The sequence below is a fragment of the Euprymna scolopes genome, chromosome 14 (assembly GCF_053919585.1).
Source record: "Euprymna scolopes isolate OS-2025 chromosome 14, ASM5391958v1, whole genome shotgun sequence".
In the NCBI taxonomy this organism is placed as follows: Eukaryota; Metazoa; Mollusca; class Cephalopoda; order Sepiida; family Sepiolidae; genus Euprymna; species Euprymna scolopes.
Window position 1 is genome coordinate 100,162,675 of NC_136495.1, and position 23,570 is coordinate 100,186,244.

General features: G+C 34.6%; 1 protein-coding gene across 10 annotated transcripts in view; it reads right to left on the reverse strand.

Annotated features, from left to right (window-relative positions):
• Positions 1-23,570, reverse strand: part of LOC145293203 (uncharacterized) — an 897,849-nt gene that overhangs the window by 330,092 nt on the left and 544,187 nt on the right. For all 10 annotated transcript variants that reach the window (XM_080139718.1, XM_080139714.1, XM_080139719.1 and 7 more), the window contains exon 2: positions 22,381-22,489. In XM_080139718.1, coding sequence (XP_079995844.1) covers positions 22,381-22,489 — 109 coding nt within the window. The remainder of the gene's footprint in view (positions 1-22,380; positions 22,490-23,570) is intronic.

Sequence of the window (23,570 nt, forward strand, 5' to 3'; positions counted from 1 at the left end):
TGGCATCAATTGAAATGGATGGCTCTCGTCTAGGAGAAGCCCCATGTTTTGACAAGCTTCTGAGCTTGACCTTCACTCCTGATCTGAAATGGAACACGTACATCAAGTCTGTTGCCGAGGTCGCTGGAAAGATGGTGGGATCCTTCTACCGCGCCAGAAGATATCTCACTACTGATGCAATTCTCTATCTATATAAAAGCCAAGTACCTCCAAGGATGGAATACTGCTGCCATATCTCGGCAGGAGCTGCTAAAAACAGCATATCCTGCCTTGACTGAGTACAAAATAGACTTCGTGGCTTAGTGGGGGATGCCCTTTTCTCTTCCCTGCAACCTCTCTTCCACAAAAGAGACGTTGCAAGCCTATCTTTTATCGTTATTTCCATGGCAGGTGCTCGTCTGAACTCCAATCTCTGGTCCCCCCTCACCAATCTTTTACAAGAAACACCCGTCTAGTTGAATCCACTGTCAAAAACTTTCCCCACTGAGTTCATATTTTCAAAACAATTATTAACTGAATTCAACAATTATCAAAACAAAATTTTTCGTCTCTGAACATAACAATCTCTTTATTTTCTTCTTTTCTGCTTAAACTTTCTGCGTGTGTGTGTGTATATTTAAACCATCTTTAAATGAATGAAATGCATGGTGAAAAATGTTTTTCTTCCATTCATTATGTATGTTTTCCATTTGCGGCATATCGGCCTTTTTTTTCTAATTTTCTTGTATACTTTTGCTCTATTGTGTGTATGTGTGTGTTCATTTTTTTCTTCTTTAATATTGCGTATGAGTGAGTGCTTCTCTTTGTTTTTTCTTCTAATTATTGTTTTATTTCGTTTTGAATTTTTTCCTTTGTGTTTTTTTTTCGCGTTCCGTGATCAGTATATGGAATGGACCCTTACGTTGTGTACACGTGGTAACGCAAAGTTTCTTTTTTTTCAAACCCACCCTTGCTTGAGTGGACTAGTCACGTTCACCAAATTACAAATATGTTACGTGGTGGGTGTTATTATTAGAAGTAGCAAATATGCGTATATATTTTTGTATTGGGTTATTATTAAGATGGCGTATATATTTGTATTGTTGTTCATGTTAGTATTAGAAGAGTCTTACTGTTTTATCTAGAGACAGTCTTAGGAGTGGTTATATATGTACACTGTCTAATATATATATATATATATATATATATATATATATATATATATATATATATATATATTAGACAGTGTACATGTTACTACACAATGAGAGGAGATTTGATATATAGATAGATAGACCGAGGGTTTGACATTTATACTTTTGACAGGTCTGTGAACGGAAGTGTTTCTATAACATTTATACTTTGACACATATACTTTCTAACACATATTTTTTAGATGAGGATTTTATCAAGATTCTTATAACATAAATGGACAATACTTACATGAAAAGGGGACAGCGCTTTTATCATGTAACACTGTTGAAAAAATATTATTTTTAGTTCAATACATTTGAACTTACTGAAGATATATATATATATATATATATATATATATATATATATATATATATATATATATACATATATGTGTGTGTGTGCGTGTGTGATTTCTCTCATCAATGAAAATGCTATATATATATATATATATATATATATATATATATATATATATATATATATAGCGTTATATATTAGAACCCTTCAACCCACTATAAATGATATTGCAGTCGAGAAAAGCAGTAACGTTCTAAAAGGGTTTGCGTGATTCGTATTAGACGGACTTTGTTAACGATGTCCACGAACTTTAATACTCGAATTTTTAATCATATATTTTTAATCGACTTTTATTGACTCTATATATTTTAACTTATCGCCGTTTACTGTATATTTTAGTTTTCACTTTTAATTCTCATTTTCGCTCCTTCGCACTTTTACTTCAACACCTGATGATGATTCATGGACGAATCGAAAGCGCTCGTGACAGCAAAAATTATGGAACTTTTATTAATATTTTTGATTTTGATACAAAAAAGATTATACGGAAAATCGATAAATTAAGAAATATAATCATAAAGCAAAGTTTCTCCGTTGCATTTAATAATATTTGCTTGAATATATATATATATATATATATATATATATATATATATATATATATATATATATATATATATATATATATATATATGAATCATGCAGGGAACATTCGTTATTTTTCCTACATTTACATTTTGCTTTGATGTTTAATGACTTTGGATTATTCAGATTACCAGCGTTAATATGCACGAATGTAATTTAATAGTGCATTTATTTCTCTTCACTCGTACGAGTGACATTTATAAATTTTAAATCATTTTTATGATTTAGCTGATAAAATTAATTTATAGTTTTCGTTCGTGAACTTCCGTTTCTAAATTGAAAAGATCAAGGACTGCAGGAATTTTTTGTTTGAATTTTGAATTTCCAAACAAAACCTAAATGATTCTGCAAAAATAAAAATCAACATTTTTGTAAAAGAAAAGCAACATTTTGCGAAATCTGAAGCAGTTATGCTAGGCTTTTATGCACACACAAGTGTTTGTTTCTGGTGTTAAATTCACATAAAAAATACAACACGAGTGGATATTCTTTAGATGCATCTAGTCGATCAACGTGTTTAAGTATTAAAATGCTATTTCAAACTTCAGTGTGACAGACTAACTGACCAATAGATAGTTACATAACGAGGAAATGTTTGAATAACACTTTTAAGGGCCATAAAAACCACTTGATTTCAAGAAAGGGGAAGATTTTCTCTTTCTAGGTTGACGAGAGATAAAATAAGAAAAACTGATTTCAGGACACGGAGATTTTATGTTTCTTAGATGGGAAGAATTCAAGCAGAAAAGACTTATTTTTGGCTAGGGAGTTATTTTATCTATTGACTATCGAGAGAATACGCTGAAAAAACTAATTTCAAGGGGAGTTTTTCTGTCTCTTGGCTGACGAGAGTTCAAGTCAGAAAGGCTGATTTCAGGGGAAAGATTTTCTGTCTCTTAGCTTGTGAGTATTTAAGCAGGAAAGTGTGATTTCGAGGTGGGGAATTTTGTTACTATTATATAAAAGGAACTTTGTGTGTGTGTGTGGGTTTGTGTGTGTGTGTGCGCATGTGTGAGTGAGTGTGTGTATTTGTGTGTGTGTGTTTGTGTGTGTTTGTGTGTGTGTGTGTGTGAGGTCGTTCCCCATGGACTTGAAAACGGTTGGGCTAATTTTTATGAACTTTCACACGAAGGTACTTTATGTGTCTGACGATGTTCTTAGATAGCTTTTGTATTGGAATGTCTTCAATAAGTATAGATAGTTGATTATTGAAATAATTCGATGAAAGAAGGAATAAGCGATTTTGACCAAAGTTAACACTTTACACAGCCTAACATCACAATTGCATTTGGGATTTTTTTTTTTTTTACCACACAGCCGATTAATTGAAAAAAATGATCGATTTCATCGATTTTGATGACAATAAAAGATGGGAGTATGAAACATTCATTGATCATCATTCAATCCCTGGCAATGTCTACTTCCCCTGCTAGAAGAAAAATAAATGTAATGTGAACACACATCTTGCTGCTCAACTTCCCATCCACATTACTCCTCTATAAATCATGAACCGATCATATTAGCCTCTTATGTTTCAGTGGCAATTGTTTGGGGCCGAAAAAAAAAGGTATTTATTGAAATTATGTACATTATGCCCTTCTACTTTATCAATGTATCCATATATCCTGTGGCTAGCGTTGCAAATGCAATTTCAAACTGAAACGCAATAGACTAACCGACCGACGGACGAATCCACTATTAAAAATGCAAGGATGTATCTAAAAAACAAAGTGAGAAATATTTTTTGATGATAAATCAAGGACATTCTGACATTTGCTGTCTTTAACGTATCAACACTTCTCATATGAAGGACTCTTTGTATACATCAGTTTTTATAACAGAAAAGGGCAAGAAAAGGGAAAGAAAAGGGAAAGAAAAGGGAAAGATTGAAGGAAAATATTTAGAACTAACTAGGGGGAAAATGTATCAAACATAGAACCGCAACCATTAAAAGTAATTTTTTTATTACTTCTTTTCTCTCCAAACAAGGCACAATGCCACTTGGACATATGAAACTATTATTTTGGACCAAATCTGCAGGAACACTATGTAGGGAGCTGAGCAGCAAAGTGTCTGTTCACATTACACTGAACTTTTGCATGTCAGTACTGTTAGAGAAGCAGGGAACTGGAAAGGAATTCCAAAGTCCAGCAATTCGAATGAAGAAACTATTAGAGTAGAAGAGACATACTTGCATCTAAGGATCTTTACAATGCAGGGATGGGATTTTGCTGTTTGTCAGAAAGTAATAGAAAGGATCTTCCTTGGCCTTTGGCTATATTGAAAGTGTAGTATCTGTTCTGACACAACACTTTATCTGTTCCATCCTCGATCAACGAAGGAGAAATCCTTCTTCAGTGAGGTGATTATATTTGTTTCTCAATACAGAGTTTCAGTTTTGGGGAGCTGGATTTTCCCCATAGTAAAGATCAACTTTATGTCTAGCACTGTAAGCAAGTAAATACGGATTCTTTTTACTCAAAATGTCAAGTATTTATCCACAATATAAAAAATATGTATAAAAATTTATAAGATGGTGGGTAATCACTGACTTGTTTGCTTGGTTGTGGTGTGTGTGTGTGTGTGTGTGTGTGTGTTGAGGGAGGGTTTGCTTTTTATTAGGTTAGCGCAAAAATAATGTGGTTTTATGACGTTTAACGTCATATAAAAAAAACGACATTATTTTTGCACCAACCCAATATGTAAAATGTTGTTGACTTCTAATGGGGGTATCAGACGAATGGATTCGACAATCATTTTTATAACCAACGGCTGTGCTAAACAACCAATGAAAACGTCCCAAAATTATTATAAAAATTGTCAAATTTTGGATTCAATCAGTTCGTCGTTTACTACGTCACGGACCGCATTTAATTCTTGGCCGCCATCTTGGTTACTGATCTGAACTACACTACCATCTTGGTTACTGATCTGAACTACGCCGCCATCTTTGTTCAACACAATATCTCAGAACTTAAGATGTTATCTACGCCACGGACCGCATTTGATTCTTGGTCGCCATCTTGGTTACTGATCTGAACTACGCTGCAATCTTTGTTCAACACAATGTCTCAAAACTTAACACAATATTTAAAATTTAACAAAATAAAAGAGCTGATTTGTTTATGAAGGAGCCAAAATGCATTACATTGGAATTTTGTTTTGTAATAAAATAAATTGTATAGGAGGGTTGGACTCTCACGGATTTGTTTGCTTAGTTGTGGCATGTATATATGTTTGAGGTGTGGTCTTTGCTTTTAATTCAAAATGTAGAACGGAATCGTAACTCCCCAAAGTAAATTGACCAGAAAAGACTGAAAAGACTCTTTTCACCCAAAATGCTGTCTATTATATAAAAAATATGTATGCGTTATAATAAAAGGAAAGCAATCATTCAGCTAAAAACTAATAAGCATGAATAATAAATTAATGAAATGTCCTTTTGCATAGTAATATGCAGATTAGTTAACCTTAGAACATTTGAATTTTTCAGACGATGATTGGTTATTCATATTATTTGGATTCTTTTCACTCATGTTCTTTCACAACTGAATTTTTCCAAGTACTCAAACCACTGCGTCACGGTTCTCTGCAAGTGGCATTCTTCTGAAGGTTGAATGTTCAATTCTCAATGTGGGCGAGCAAAAACATAATTGCGAATTACCTAGGACCCATATCCAGTCATGGCTGACGGAATGAGAGCATGTTACCTCCATGAATTAAATAAAGTGTTTTATTTAAAACTAGCGTGGGTGCTCGGCGTTGCCCGGATGTTTTTAGGTGGGTGTTGAGAAAAAAAAGGTTGTAGTAGGCAGGTAGGCTCGAACCCGAACCCTTGACGCAAAGGTGAAAAAGAAAGTGTGAAAAATACCTAACAACTTACCGCTCAGCCATGACGGAACAGGAAGTGAGAAGCGTTCTAATTTAACGATTAAAAAATTAAGTGGCAGGTGCGTATATTTAATGAGGTATCACGCCATAGGGGAAATGAAATCCCACACTTAAATTTGGCTGTGAGGGAGATTTTTGTTTCCCCAAGATGTAAAGGAAAACCAGCTCAAAAAGGGAAGTGTCCAAATGAATAGCACGGTTTTTACTGCATTGATCTAACCTGATTGCTTTCCGGACGTTCCTGGCAGGAAAGCCAAGGAGTTGGTATTTAAGGGAAAAACCCCTGACATCTTACTGCTCGGCAACGATGGGATAGGAATGAAAAGCGTTTTAATTTAATGATTAAAAAGTTAAGTGACAGGTGCATGAATTTAATGAGGGCAAACATCATGCAACAGGGGAAACTTAACTTTGGCTGCAAGCCAGTTTATTTCAGCCCAAGATGTTGGGGAAAGCAGCTCCCCATAAAAAGGGAGTGACCAAATGATTAACAATTGTCTGCTATAAGGGGTTTCCCCCACATTGATCAAACCTTATTGCTTTCTGGACGTCTCGCCACGAAAGGCTGAGAACACAATTTCGCTTTCAGTTTCGCTTTTTTATACGGAAAAAGCCAAAGAAACATGTGGAGAGTAAAAAATATCGTGAAAATAGCAAAATAGTAAAAGTCACCCAAATAAAAGGTACACGCGCCGTCCTTTCATAAATCGGAGATATTATAATCTAGGTAGCATATTAAAAAGTTCTAAGAAACAGTGACCCATCTTGAGCACCCCGCCAAAAAAGCCTTTGCTGGACATACACAAAAAATGCACACACACACTAGCACACATTTTGCCTTTTATATATATAGACTAGCATGGGTGCCCAGCATTGCCCAGATGTTTGTAGGTGTAAAAGAAAAAGAAAAAGTTTTGGCAGGTAGGCAGGCTTGAACCTGAATCTTTGAGGCGAAGGTGGAAAAAAAAGCGTGATAACTTACCTTAACGCTATGAAGGCAGTGGAATGAGAGTGGATGAAGTTTAATGATTAAAAAGTTATGTGAGAGGTGCGTAAATTTCATGAGGCCAAACATCAGGTCATAGGGAATTAAATCCTACCCTTAACTTTGGCTGCGAGGTAGTTTTTTTGGTTTCGTTTCTCCAAAATATTGGGGAAAACCAGCTCCACATAAAAAGGGGAGTGTCCAAATGAATAGCAATTGTCTGATACGACACGTTTTCCCGCATTGATCAAAGCTCATCGCTTTTTGGACGTCCCTGGCGCAAAAGCCGAGGAACAAACATTGTTTCAATTTAGTTTCACTTTATTTATACTAAAAAGCAGAACAAACACGTGACACGACAGAATAGTGCGGATTTTATAAAAGTCAATCAAAATAAATCTAGACACAACGTCCTTTCGCAAATCATAGATATCACGATCTAGGGTGTACGTAAACACTTCTAAAAAATAGTACCCCCCCCATCCCGGAGAACCCAGTCGAAAAAAGTCTTTGCTGAACATACAAAAATGTGTGCGTCGCTTTTGCCTTTTACATATATAGATGTTGTGTACATTCCCAAATTGAACACAAAAGATTCCCAAGTTTGACAAGATGCACCTGAAGAAGGTTAGAAGTTACATCGACTGAAACGTTGTGAAAAGGACACTCAAATTGAGAACAGTGGTCCAAAGTATCTAAATAATACTTAGATCATTAGTCACATACACATTATTGGTATATTAAAAAGTTATTGTTCTCTATTTTGAATATGAATTTGGCATTTCAATCTCATTCTTAGTGTGATAAACGACCCAAGTTTAGAGATAATATAAGATTCCTTTTATTCTCATTTAATTCTGACAAGATCTGCTTTGCTTTTATTTTACTTGAGTGGGTTTTCAGAAATCAAGAGATCCTTTTCTGATATAAACACTTGAATTATAGGCTCTGAAACGGTGCACATTCTCTCCCGATGACCCGACATTATCTGGAAACTGGAATGGATTACACCACAAGTGAGAAACAACTGATAAACTTTATTATATATGTTTACAGGAAGAGGTTGGCTCTGAAATTGTGCATATTCTCTCCTGATTACCTGACATTATCTGGAGACCAGATTGAAATACTCCACAAGTTATAATGGTTAATATACTTGATTATCGATATGTCTGCAAACAACAATATCTTCTGTTGGTCACTCGCTTCATTGTGAGTTTCTGTTACTGTTCCAGTAGCAAATATCATTCTGAGATACATAGATATCAAGTTACACAGAATTTTCTGCGATTCATTCTCGTGAGGATTCGTTAGACTATTCTCTCTCTCTCTCTCTCTCTCTCTCTCTCTCTCTCTCTCTCAATCAAGATTCTCCTCTACTTCTCAAATGTCGAATTTGTAAAGAACTGAAGATCACCAAGTTTTCTTCTCAATTAACACTTTAAATATGTTTATATTTCTTGAGACCTTTTCTTGGTTTGGCCGGATTCTAAGACAAGACTTTATCTTAGAATCCGGCCAAACCAAGAACATTATCTTGTCTAGTGGTATATAACATCCCTGGGAGAAGGTGCATCGTTTTTCGTATAAGCCAGTGCATATCCATGCCGATAGAATCTTATCTAGCCTTCGAATAGTATCTTATTTTAAATATTTAATTATGTTTTCTTGTCCTGACGAACCTCTGCATAGAAAGACAAAAGACACTCGAAGATGGTGTATAGTGGAAGTCCACACTCTCTCATAATACCATTTTACTTTTGTTGAATTATAGTGTTTGCTTCAAATACAGATTCCGTATTATTACCAATATTTCGATTCTAAGATTCATAGATATTCATGTTTTCCATTGAATATCTCTCAAATATTGAGTTAGTAAAGATGTGAAGAACATTAAGTTTCCTCTTCCCACTTGATCAATTAACTATATTATGGGACATCTATCTTGTAATCATTTTGCCTCACCGGATTCAAAAACAAGAATTCATCTAGTTTGGTGGAGTATCCAGCTTAGTACTGCTACTAAGAGCAACATCACTTGAAGAAGGTGCACCATTCGCTTGCATAATCTAATGTGTAGCCATGTCGAATGGATCTGATCTGAGCTTCGAATACTGTTATTTAATCTTTTTTTAAGCAGCACTAACTCAAAGCAGGTTTAACCAGCTTCCTCCAAAGGAGGAAGTTTCATGGGAGCATGAAATTCACAAGCTGTCTCCAGTCGCATGTATATTCCTGTGACAACATTTGGTTTTTGCGACTCTTGCAGACTGGTGCTACCAGATCAGGCTGTCTGAACATATTGGCTCTCTGAGGTGAAATGCACCTAACATTGATGCGTTTTGTTTTTCTGCTTCCTTTTGCAAAACTTATTATGTTTTGTCAAAAACAAAAACAACAACCCACCTTTCCCCCCTTTTCCTTCTTCACATTCCCCTCTTTCTCTTTCTATCTCCCCCACTTCCTGATTGGTTTCTTAACTGAAAATGTTCGAAGCATTAATACTCTAACCCTTTTCCCTCTCTCAGTGAAAAACTCATTCATGTTCTGCAGGGCAGGGAATAAAAACAATAAAATCCACTATAAAACAACCAAACCAAACACAACAATCTAGCGATTGAAGAGCTTGAAGAATAAAAAACTTCTACAAAATAACTGGATGCAAGATGAATACTATTTCCAAAATAACTGGATTCGGCATTAAATAACCCGAAAAGATTGGATATGCCGTAAAACAAAACAACCAAACCAAACAACCAACAACAATTAACTTTTGCAAGGAGTTGTCAATATCCCCTACATGCAGCACCTAATATTCCCAAATCAGTCACACATTTGGTATTCACAAATTGGTTACCCACCTGGTACTGACCAGGCTCAGCGTTGCTTAACTTCAGTGATCTAACAAGACCCAGTGTGCCAAAGTCATTATGCTGTATATATTTTAAATATTTGGTCATGTTTTATTAGTAGGGGAAGTATCCTCACGAAGAAACCCTGTATAATTTTATAATATTATACTTTAGACATTTGAGAAATGTGTTTAGTTGTCCTTTTCTTGTTATATTTACTTCCCTTCTCTTCAACTCTGGCAGTTACAAAACTTGTGTCAAGTCAAAATTGTCCCCCCCCCCATGAAGAAACATCTGCATACAGAATAACCTACTCTATCAGCATATTTAATATTTTATATTTCCTTATTCTTCATCTTGTCCTGAAATATCTCTCTTCACTCATTCCGTTTGTCTTCTGTCATCAACCAAAATGACTACTTCTCTTAAATCATTCAAGCCACATTGATACTCATAAAATACACTCTTTTCGTCTTTGGTTTATACTTTTGCAGTTTAAGAAATAAAAATCTGATCTAGCTGTATGAAACCCTCTTCTATATAAATAAGGCGGTAGATGTCTGTTAAGTCTGTTGCCAAGGTCGCTGGAAAGATGGTGGGATCCTTCTACCGCTCCAGAAGATATCTCACTACTGATGCAATTCTCTATCTATATAAAAGCCAAGTACGTCCAATGGTTGGAATACTGTTGCCATATCTGGGCAGGAGCTGCCAAAAACAGCCTATCATGCCTTGACAGAGTACAAAATAGACTTCGTGGTTTAGTGGGGGATGCCCTTTTCTCTACCCTGCAACCTCTCTCCCACAGAAGAGACGTTGCGAGCCTATCCTTGTTTTATCGTTATTTTCATGGCAGATGCTCGTCTGAACTCCAATCCCTGGTCCCCCCTCGCCAATCTTTCACGAAAAACACCCGTCTAGCTGAATCCACTGTGAAAAATTTCCCCCACTCTATATCTGTGCCTAAATCAAAACGCGGATTCCATGAACAAAGCTTCTTTCTTAGAACTTCACGCCTGTGGAACTCTGTTCCATCTGCCTGCTTCCCTCTGGACTACAACTTGGATGTCTTCAAGTCTAATGTTAACAAATTCCTAATGAACCGCCCCCTTAAGTAAATACTTCATCAAATCTCCACACTAACGTAATGTACTTGCAATAATCCTTATCCCTGAGTGGCTTCCGGGCCTTGATAAGTGGTGATCACTGTGTAAAAAAAAAAAAAAAAAAAAAGATGTATGTATGTGTGTCTGATAACCGATAAACTATTAAAATTCTGGTCACACAACACTGAAATTAACAGGAAATAGTAATCATACACCAAGGATGGTTTATAACAAGTAAAATCTGTGTTTGGATGGATGAATAACGCGTACAGAAATATGTCGGCAAAATGTTCATTTCAACTTACCGACATATTTTTACATAATAACTTCTGAAAACTAAACATTTTTTTTAGAGTGAGAGTTAAAATCAGAGGGAGGAGGTTCTGTTGTTACAATTACTTACTAGATTTACACTGAACCGAAGAATAACTTAGAAAATAATATTTTTTTAACTAGATTAAATGAGGAGAAATTTTCTAATAGAAATAAAAAAGTAAGGAATTTAAGCTCACGTGTTTAGGAAGTTGTATTACAGAGAGGAAGTCTCAAATGAGACGTGCTGGAAGAAGTTACAGAAGTCAAGTTTCAGTGATGGTAAAAAACAGAGGTGTTTCGCAGCTTCATAGCTGTTCCCCACCCTCGGAAGAAGATGAGAAGCTTAAGGTAACTCAACAGTATCTATACTTATATATAGAATGTACTTTGTGTGTGTGTGTGTGTGTGTGGTGTGGTGTGTGTGTGCGCGTGCGCGTGCGCGCGAGTGCATTCCCCATAAACTCTGAAAGTGCTGGGGTGATTTTTAAAAATTATACACAAATGTACTTTATCAGTGTGAGGGATAATTGTGTATCGGAATACCTTTGATAAGTATCGAAAATTGATATTTGAAAAAAATCCGATTCATATAGAAATAGTCCGATTTTGACCAAAGTTAACACCCTTATACAGCCTAACATCGCAAGTGCATTTGAGAAAGTTTATCACTGCACAAGGAGAAAAGGGCCAGCAAATAAAATCAATAGTAGATTCTTTGATAAGACAGGGGCGCATTCGAAATGAATGTTTCTGCTTGGAGCATAACTGAATCATGATACTTGATTTTTGTATTTTAAACTTTAATTCAAGCCATTATATAAATATAATTTTATAAAATCAACAGCAGGTTCTTTCTGTGGGGAGGCATATGAAGCTTCTTCCATGGTGGTCCCCTGACTAGAGCAGACAATCAATTGATTTGATTGAAAAAAATTGGGCAATTTCACCGATTTTGATGACAATAAAAACACTTGTTTACTTTATTCAATCCCAGGCAATGCCGGGTTTCCCTGCTAGTACTGTATAAAATAAAACAAACTACTTTGGCAGTATTTCTCCAGTAGGGGGACTCCACAAATGAAAATTCAAAACGAAAGGAGTTTACATTTTTTAGTCTTTATTGATTACTCTCATATATATTTCTATATGGTCTACATAGGTTCGTGATGAAAGAAAGGGAAAACACAAGATGTCGTCGTCTGTTGTTGGAATCACCCGAGCATCTATCTTGTTTTTCAATCAGCTATTCATATTTATGATATCAAACGTATATTTTTATTTATTGCACATTCCTCTCTACACCGTGAGGCAGCGTTACATGCCTTCACACAGTCACTTAGTTCACAATAATAATGGCTTAAATTAAAGTATAAAATGTAAAAAGTCAAGTATCATGGTTCAATTGTGCTCTAAATAGAAACATTCATTTCGAACGCACCCCTGACAGAATTAACGGGCGATGCTGTAAGCGAAAGATTATCAGTCCTAGCATGTAAAGAGCATCACTTTTATTAACTCTCTCTATATAACTCAAAGAAGATGGCATGCGAGTGACATTTCCGCTATGATTTATGAAAGTGTCGATGACGAAAAGGTTGCTATGGTAACCAACAACCAATCAGAAGAAATCGTCTCTATAACGTCAATGTTGAAAAACTTGCTATAGTAACCAACAGCCAATCAGAAGAAACCATTTCTCACGTTCCTTGCTTATTCTGAAGACTTTTGAACACTAGTAATTTTTATTATAACTTTTGTTTTAATGAACGAAAAATTAAATTTTTTTATTCTAAAATATAGCCGAGAAGTTGATTATGAACTGTAAAAAGTGTTTGAAATTTAGTCACAAAAATGAATGAACGATGAAGCTCTAAAGCCGTTCTAAATGAGTAAAACTAACACTTAACCATATATTCAAACACGGTAATGTTTGAATGGTGTATTTTCAAACTTTACTATATATATATATATATATATATATATATATATATATATATATATATATATATATATATATGCGTGTGTGTGTTTTCATAGGAGTATTTGTGATAATAGAAAGACTAGGGATCCTGTGTAATCAACATAGAACGTACGTCGATTCTGACCTCTCATGACCTTCATTCATTTCCTATTAAATTGTCATAATATGAATCAAGTTCATTTTAGAAAAGAAATATACCTTAAATGCTTATATTCATAACATTTGTATGATTTTTTTACCTGAAAAAAAAAAACACGGCGTAAATGTTTACATTTATTTCTGTGACACAATTTCCAAACGAACTGCCCTATTGTCTGTATGCATTATTCTCAAAGTTGTTTACCAGTTGTAAAATTAAGTTGAAATAAATGTGTTGGGAAGGGGAGGATGAAGATGCAAAGCAAACGAACGTAAAAAAAAAAAAAAATACATGCATGTATAAGTTACTCTTCTTCTTACTCCGTTCATTAGCTTACTCATTCCATTAGTCATCTCCAAGATAAAGAAAAACATCATTTTGCATAAATGTGCGAATTCAACAATTGTTAACAAATGAAACTGATTCCTGGCCGTTTGAAACGATAAACTGCGTGAAATACCAATTTCTTATATAAACAGCTACACTAACAGAAAGCAGAGTGATTCAAATAAAACCTAAAAATATAAGAGACCGGGGAACCAGATTACGTTCCCTCCTCCTGCCAGTCTTAAGGCGGTATGTGATTACTCCACTTATGCACAGGCATATTCACCAACAATGTACAACTGTATACATACTCTATCAAATAAAATGCGCAAAACAATGCACACATAATTGTTGGATAAACGCCAGGCAACGCCGGGTAGAAAGCATTTATTCTATCTATCTATCTGTCTAGCGGAGTAAATAACAGATATTGAATCGTGGGAAACAATAAGTCGAGCGAGCATGCAGGTGCAGAAAGAGTCAAAGGGTCATGTTATGACATGTATCAAATTGATTGTGACATGTATCATTGATTGACCGGCCAGTTTGCACCGGAAGTATCCGAATGGGGGCTGGACGTGACGTGTCCCCAGACGTTGGCGAATTCCACAGACAGCAGGCAAAAGACATAAGGCCACGTATGTATGTCGTTATAAATGTACTGTGAATTATATGTAATACACACACCCACGCGAACACTAGACGAGTCACAAACCGTTAAGACATTAAAGGACTTGAGGACAATAATCTGATAAACAAGCAGTTGGAAACGACTAGCAGGGAAACCCGACGTTGCCCTGGATTGAACGATTATCAATGAATATTTCACACTCCTATATTTTTATTGCCATCGAAATCCGTGAAATCACCTGGGAGGAAGTTTCACATGCCTCCATGCAGTAACTTAGTCGAAAATATATGTTATTTTACATTGCACTCTAGAGAACCTACTGTTTTTTTTATAAAATTATTTTGTATAAACTTCTTTCTGGTTACTAAAAGAAAAAGAAGAAATTTATGCGCGGAGTTTAAACCTACAGACCACGTCATATATATAAAAAAAAAACAAACAACAAAAAAAAAAACACGCTATCAATTTACCGACAGTAGAATTTTCACGGCCCATTGTTCTATCATTGTTGCTAAGCGACGACATGGAAAAATGGCTTTACCGATGATAGACAAATTAAAATAATGGTTTCGATTATCGGGGGTATTCTGAGACAAAACTTATCTAAGATCACTTCCAGACTTATACACTAAAGTTCTGTAAATTTTAAAGAAAATCTATTCAGCCGTTTCGGAGTCTATAAGGAACGAACACACACACAGACAAAGTTGCATTTATGAGATAAAATATATAACACAATGCCACAATGACTGTAACATGACATTCGGATTATTATATTTTTTGAGAAATAAAATCCATAACAAAATGTTAAGTAGTTATTTGTACTGTTTCGACTACTCTTCTCATCTTGGATATTTGTCTCCTCCGACCCTCTTCATGTATATCTTGACAATAAATGTTATTGGCGATTGCTGAAAAAGAAGAATGTTTGTGTCATTTTTTTCTAATCAATCATAGTCATTAGAATTCAAATTAAATTCTTTTTTAAACGAAAAAGCGTCGAGTCTTTTCATGTTTTTTTTTTCTTCTTTTTGTAAATTCGGATCCGTACTGATTCGTTAAAATATTTCTGAATTTTTGAGATGAGAATACTTTTTTTTTTTTTGCCATTCACCAATGGTACCCGTTGTGAATATGCACCTGGAGAAGGTCGGAGATTGCATCGACCGAAACGTTGCGAGAATAACAACCAAGGTGAGAACAATAGAAATTATCAATCCTCATCTAAAAAATCCAGAAACATTTTAACAAATCAGTACGGATCCGAATTTACAACAAAAAAAAATGTTAAAGACTCGACGATCTTTTCGTTTTAAAAGATCATCACAAAATTTGAATTCTAACGACTACGGTTGATTAGAAAAAAACAAAAAAACAAACAAACAAAAACATTCTTTTTTCACCATTCGCCAATAACATACATTGTGAAGATACACTTGAAGAAGGCCGGAGGCTACATCGACCGAAACGTTGTGAGAATAGCAACCGAAATGAGAACAGTAGTTTGAACAATACAAATAATACAAATAATCAATCCTCATCTCAAAAATTCAGAAAGATATTCAATAGTTATATTTTTACGCATATATTGACTCTTTCAATACCAGGAACAATTTTTGTTTTTATAGAAATCAGATTTCGACAGGCGCTGCAAATGAAGTTAGCAACATTTGCTACTGTTACGAACTGGAAGAGGCTAAGTTCAGGGGTAATTGTTCCCTGGTCAGAAGCGTTTACTCTGCGGTAAAGATCTTTCCCTACACTGCCCGTAACACACACACACACACACAAAAAAGTGTCGGACGCTACGCCACGATATTAAATAACACGTAGTCTTGGTTTATGGATATTCCTTACCGACCAGTTAGCGACTCAAACAAAAGGCAGGAACGACACAACACGTTAAAATATACAAAAGGGTTTTTTGTTGGTCCCCGACAAAACGAGGGTGGACCTGTAAATTCACTATTGTCCATTCGTCCGTTCGTCTGTCCATACTTTTCTCAATAACTATGCCTTGGAAGTTTTTGAAATTTTGCACAAACATTAAACATGATATAAGTAAAAAGTAACAGAATGGATTTTCCGGGAAAACTCCGATTGCCTCTCTAGTGGTGCCTTTCTGGTTAAAATGGCTAAAATTGACACTTTTGTGATTATTAAAAAATAAATTGATGCCTTGGTTTTTCATAAAACTATCTGAAAAGTTGTAACTAACTGATTTCTATATAATTTTGTTTGTCTATACTTCACAATAACTCTTGGGTGTGCCCCAGGGGCTCTTTTATGGCTAATAATAAAAACGCTCCATTTTTGGGGTTATTTTACCGTATATGCCCAAAATTTTCTCTGTGTGTCTATTTAGCAGTTTTACATGGCGCTGAACTCAAATTAAAATATGTTAAGGCCTTGAGGACTTTTGGGGCTAATGGGGGAGGGCAAATGATGGTCTTAATCATTTCTTTTTTTGCATGGTGCAGAATTCAAATGTACATATGTTAAGGCCTAAAACTGCACCGTTCGTTAATTTTCCCCAGGATTTGATGTCCCCTCGAAACTTTTGGGGCTAAATGGTGGGGGGAGGGCAAATACCGAACTTAGTCATTTTTTTTTTGCCCATTCACTTTGCACTCACGGGGGACCATGCATGCTTCAGTTGTTCGCATGAATATTGCTGAGATTCAACGCAATATTCAATGAGTCGAGGTAAGAGTCAAATGGACTAAAATTACAGCAACTTTTTTAACACTATTTGTTGAATGCCCTTGTAGGTCCCAGAATTATTGAATAGAATTGAATCAAATTTTTCCTAAAGTGCCCTTGGGATGCTGGATATAATGAAATTAAAAATATACTTGAATGTGTATCATTTGCATTATTCAGACTACTGTTCTTATGTTGGTTGTTATTCTCACAATATTTCAGCTGATATAACTTCCGACCTTCTTCAGGTACATATTGTCAACTTGAGAATCTATATGTCGAAATCAGGAATATGGACAGAGTTTCAAAGGGAAACCTTTATTCAATCCATGTGAGTATCTTGCACTCGTTTCATCAGCCATGACAAGGGAGAAGTCTTTAGTAATTTGTAATTTCATTCCCCAATTTGACAAGATTCACCTGAAAAAGGTCAGAGGTTACATCAGCCGAAACAAAGTTAAGCAACATTGAGCCTGGCCAATACCAGATGAGTGACCATTTGGGAATACCAGCTGCTGTTTATAAGAAAACGTTGACTACTCCTTGCACGAACTGCAAAAATCTAACGTCTACGTCTCTTTTGACTGGGATATACATGCGATTGAGGACCACTTGTAAATTTAATATTCCCTGGAAACTTCTTCCTTCCGAGGAAGTCGGTTCAACTCGCCAAGGGTGAATGTAGCTACATTATATTTTCAAACTTATGAATAACAGACAAGATGAGAAGAATAGCTCACATAATCCAATTAACAGAAATAATCACTCCTCATCTAAAAATATTTTTGAGACATAATATTACAATGTGTAAGTCAAACCCCAACATTATAAAGTGTTAGATAAAAAGACTCTCTACGTTTTTGGTTAATATTAATATTGGGACGATTAATCAGCATAGAAATCACGAACCAGAAAAATTGGGACTTTTGGGGGTATTGTAATCAGTATTGGAATCTGAAAAATTTGTGCCTATTTTCCAATGCCAAGAACAATTCTTTTAATTTCCTTTTTTTATTTGATTTTGTTTACAGTAAAATCTTTTATTGCTGATAGTAGTGATAAATAATGAATATCTATTAATTTCAAACCACCAGTAAAACTAAAATCTATAGATCATTCCCCAGAAATGTATTTTTACATTTGAGAAAATATCTGCACATTTATGTTGTATTTTTATGGCAATCACAAAAAGTAACAACTTTATAGTTAGATATTCAGAGATTTATAAAGAATCGGTAATTGTATCGGAATCGGAAATAACATTGAAATCGTCCCATCACTAGTTAATATCATTCATTTGTTTACTTTGTATTGTATATTCTTTGCTTCCATATAAAATATGCATTGATTTATAATAATGTCTTTTGTTTTGTTTTTTTCAGACTGAGCTGTAAAACACACATTGAAAGAAATTAAGAAAAAAATCTTGAGGAAAAGATGGATTGTGACAAATGAAATCAACAATGTTTGAAGGACAGTGAATTGTCAACAAACGTGAAAACTGGTTCATTCACTCAAAAAAAAAAAGTGACAACAATTTTGATACATTGTCTATCAAAATATGATGGTGAAAAAAAATGTTATTCTGAAAGTCAATTTGAAAACATGTATTTATATATTGTTACCACTGTTGAAGGTGATGTTTTCAGTGAAGTTTATTTGCTTATTTATAGATAGCCTAGCAGTTGAGCCATTGTCATCACACTGTCAAAATATTGGTCATGGTCTAACCTAGAACTGATTTCATTCTGGAATAGTCTAAACTTTAAGGTCACGGAAAAGGTGAAAATCACACTATGACCTCAGTTCTGATCATCATAGACTCATAACTTGACCCATATTGTAGCTAATGAAATCCAGTAGCTTATATCACATTATAAATGTTCAGTAAAGGTCGAAATATTGATGTCATTTACATTTCTGATTTTCACAAATTTGATACATGCACTTTTATGCTATGTAAAATTTCAGATTGATCAGATAAATTAGAGAAGTAAGATTGAAAAAGCGTTTGAAAATCTACCAGGAAACTGTTTTTTACCCTGAGATTGTTAAAACTAAATTTAACTGAATTAAATAAAAATAATCGACTTATTGTGTCAGTCAAAAATGATCCTATAAAATGAAAAAAAAATTAGACATGACACTTCCACTAATAATCCAGAGTAAAACAGGCAGTATGCAACCTGTATAATTTACTAATTCAACACTTGCTACAACTTGCTACAACTGATATATCAGCCACACTTGCTCTGGTTCAGAGAAGATTTGTGACAGTAATGCGATAACCTTTGTTATTGATGTCGCAAAACCACGGTATATACCATGATAATTTGTGTGAACCAAATATCCAATTGATGTGTCTGGTTTCATGTAACAAAGCACAGACGTGTATAAGGCGGCTATATGCAAATACCGAGCTGTGTGTGAAATGGCGTCACATTAAGGTAAAAGAAAAAGACTATAAAAAGGAATGGAGGACGTTCGAGGGAGCAAAGTTCATCGATAAGGAACACGATCACGTTTTATTCGCAGAGTAAAGTACTCAGAAATAAATGTCATTGTTACAAAAAAGGAGTCGAATTATTACTTGTCTTATGTCCTTTGCGATATACTCTGCTACAACGTGTTGCGTCACGTGTGTAAACGTGTGTACTATCTTACATTCAGTCAACACGCGATAGAAAGTAAAAGTAAAATAATATCGAGAGGCGCATAGTAAAACTGTTGAAATATAGTAGAAATATATGACAGGCTGATGCTTAAGTATAAACCTTAGATGTAGGAGAAAGCTAACAGAGCTTAATGTTGCATAGGGGACATTCATATTTGGGAGAGACGGCGGACATGTATATAACACTGATGAGGGGGAGATACATTTATACGGTTGAGATGATAAGAGAGAGAGATGCATTTCCTGCAAGAGTTACATAAACGTTCATAATAACGATGAGGGAGATTAAGGATGCTTCACACATTACCTTTTGCTGTTGAATGATGACACGACACAGTTTTACAAAAACATGATAACTTCTTTATTATCGGATCGACAGGTCGAATCATGACGACGTCAAGGAATTCAAAGTCGTTCTACATGATTAAACGTTCTCCCTTCGATTCTAAACGGACCCTCCTCTGATCATGTCAGCTCTGCCCGACTGACTCTGCTGACTTCGATCTGGACTCGACTGCCTCTGATCTTCGACTTATCTGCTAATCCTACTCCTATTATCGAGAATTCCTTTCTGCTATGACGTCAGACGTGTGGTTTCAAACGTGACGAACTCACGTGGCTTAAACATACATTTTCAAAACACACGTCTGCAACAAAGAATTCTCACTAACCTATTTGTCAATATATTTAATTTCTATTGCTCGTTCTTCTCTAGCTGACCTTTTTTTTAATTCAGTTTTCATAAAATGAATGGAACAATTAAATTCTTTTTACAATATCTATTTCCAAACAATAGCTACATTCTAACATCCCAAAATGCGAATAGTGTTCTTTCTTTTTATTTAGTTATTTATTTATTTATTTTTTATATTAAATTTTCACCTCAAACAAGGCACAGCGCCACTTTGATATAGGGGGCTACTATCAGGGACATAAGTTGCAGAGATACCATGTAAGGAGTTGAGCAGCAAGCTGTCTGTTATCATTACACTTGAACTTCTGCATGTCAGTGCAGTTGGGGAATCTAACATTTGCAATTGCATAACTACCTCTCTGGATTCGTTGTCATGGATGTTAAAATAAATACACCACACATTGAATCTGCCATCAATGTGGCAGTGGTTGTAGCTCCCTCGCATACGTTAAACATATCTGTTATTTTTAAATTTCACGTGAAACAAAGACAGGCCCTTTATGGTGGTAATGAAGCAAGTCAGAGTCACTTCTACCGCTCGATCCATGTTCAGCCTCATCAAGTCTGTCAGATAAAACTATGACTCATCCTCATGTTTTCAGGTGGAGGTATACAGTCTCGGGACTGATTTAAGTTCATTTTTATATTAAGAAAGACATGGCACGTTTAAGTAATGTCAAATATGGTGTCATGCTAAACCCGTTCTTTTCAGAGATCATTAAAACTGAGGAAGCTGAATTTATATTTTATATTTCTTGTTTTTTTTTTGTTTTTTTAACTAACTTTTTTTTAACTAACGTAAATGATTATATTTTATTTAGAAAAACTGTAACCTGAAATTTTTGTTGAAAAATTTTATTATTTGATAATTCTGAATCAGGTGAAATTCTTAATCAGGTGAAATGATGAAGATACAAAAGAAATGCTTAGAGTTTTTCATTTATTCACATTAAAATGACCTCATGTCACATTCTATCAGGGATGAGAGCTGATAAATGCATCTTAGTTCTAAACACTAATGAAACGTTTAAATGTATTTCCTTAGTGTTAAATTGTCTTTAAAAAAATATTTTTACGAAAGAGTCACTGCTTATCATAATTCGAAGGTCACTCGAAGAAAGGGGTTAATGAGTGTACGGTTGTCACCAGGACGACAGTATAGTAATCGTTAGTTGTGTTAATATTGAATTTGAAGACGACCATATTGTGGTCAGCTGGAAAGCAGGCTAGCGGAACAGAGTCCCACAGGCTGGTAGTTCTAGGAAAGAAGCTTTGTTAAAAAAATTTGCGTTTAGATTCAGACACAAATAGGGAGTGGAGGAAATTGTTGATAGTGGTTGTAACTAAACGAGTGTTCATTGTTATTATTGTTTATTGATATAATAATTAAGCGCTATGAAACAGATATTGTCAAGAATTGTAGATGTTAACTGAATTAAAGGAAAGATTATAAGATGGTCAACATCATGAACTTTGGAATATAGTCTTTTGCCATTTATTCACTATATATATATATATATATATATATATATATATATATATATATATATATATATATATATATATATATATATATATATATATATATATCTCGAGTAAAACGATTCATAATTTTGAATTAAAAATCAGTTTCAAAAGGAAAACAAACAAAATCCACTAGATTGTACGATCGTTCCAGAAACGATGTTCATTTTATTTATATTGACAATGAATATTGACAATTATTTGACAAAAATTTGTCCTCATCAGCAAAAATAGGGGAGGAGAACAGTTAAAGACACCAAAATAAAACTAGCATTTTAGTCGTGTGTAAGGCAGATATTCAATAGGGATTTAATAGTTTAGAAAAAAATTAAAAAATAATCAACAAAAATGAAGAAAACGAAAACAAATCATCTTGATACTTTTTTGCTGAAATTAAAAAAAAATGTGTTTCAAAGTCTTCAAAGCTATTCTCTACTCACCTGTCTTTTTTGAGATCATTGCTTGATTTTCTAAATGTTCCAATCACAGTTTCCAATTCTTTGGAAAAATTTTCATATGCTGTAGCAACTTGTTGGGCAAATTCTGCGACTGTAAATAAAAGAAGAAATAGAGATAAGTAGGAATCAGAAAGTTGCAATAGTAGAAGACTGATAAAAGAGTCTTCATAAAATATTACAAGGACCGTACCACAAGTAAAGCCTCCTATTTTCTATTAACTCAAAGTGGAAGATCTACGAAGACAAGAGTGATACTATTAAAACGAGCGCCCTTTTGTTCTTCAGAACTTATATTTTTTTCATAGTCACCATCATTCGCAATGCACTTTTGCCAGCAATGAGCAATGGCTGTGCATGATTATCTAGAGCACAATTTGTCATACAAGAATCATTCCAAAAGTTAAACCTTCTATTCTTTTTTTTAACAATTTTGATTAAAAAAAGTTGAAATCTAAAACAATACTCCTTTTGGTCAAGATCAAAGTGTAGTATCTGTTCTTCAGATGCTGCACTTCATTTTCTTGTTCTCTTTCGGTGGAGGAGAAATCCTTCACGACTGAGACAATTTTTATTTTTGTACCTTTTCTCCACGTTAAAAAACGACCCTGGTGTCTAACTCTGCCCCGTGGGGAGGCATAGTAAATAGGTACAATATATATGATATAATAATGTACTAAGTAATTTGTATTTTTTTTACTTTTTACGTTTTTTTTTTAAACAGGAATCACCACTTATCAAGGCCCGAATGTCACTCGAGGATAAAGGTTAATGGGTTTACATTAGTCAATCTGATTATAACGTAATAAACATAAGTAGTGGGAATTTTATGAATTGGATTACTTAGGGGAACGGTTCAAAATCATGCCTCTGATGTCGAAGGGTGTAATTCTTGTTGTTGGTTAGGGTTTCATCTTTTTATTTAAATTATTTAAATTTCAATTCTTAATTATTTAAAGCTTATTTAAAAGATGGAGACCTGACAAACAACGAGAATTACACCCACGATATCAGAGGTATGATTTTGATTGTGTTTGAATATGTTTTTTTTTTCATAGTATTGTCTGAAGAATTTGCTACATTCAAAAATACGGTAATAACCTATTTTTACTTTGAAGATTGCTACCGAAACAGATCCGTAGCATTATATACTCTCATGAGAAAATAAAAGAACC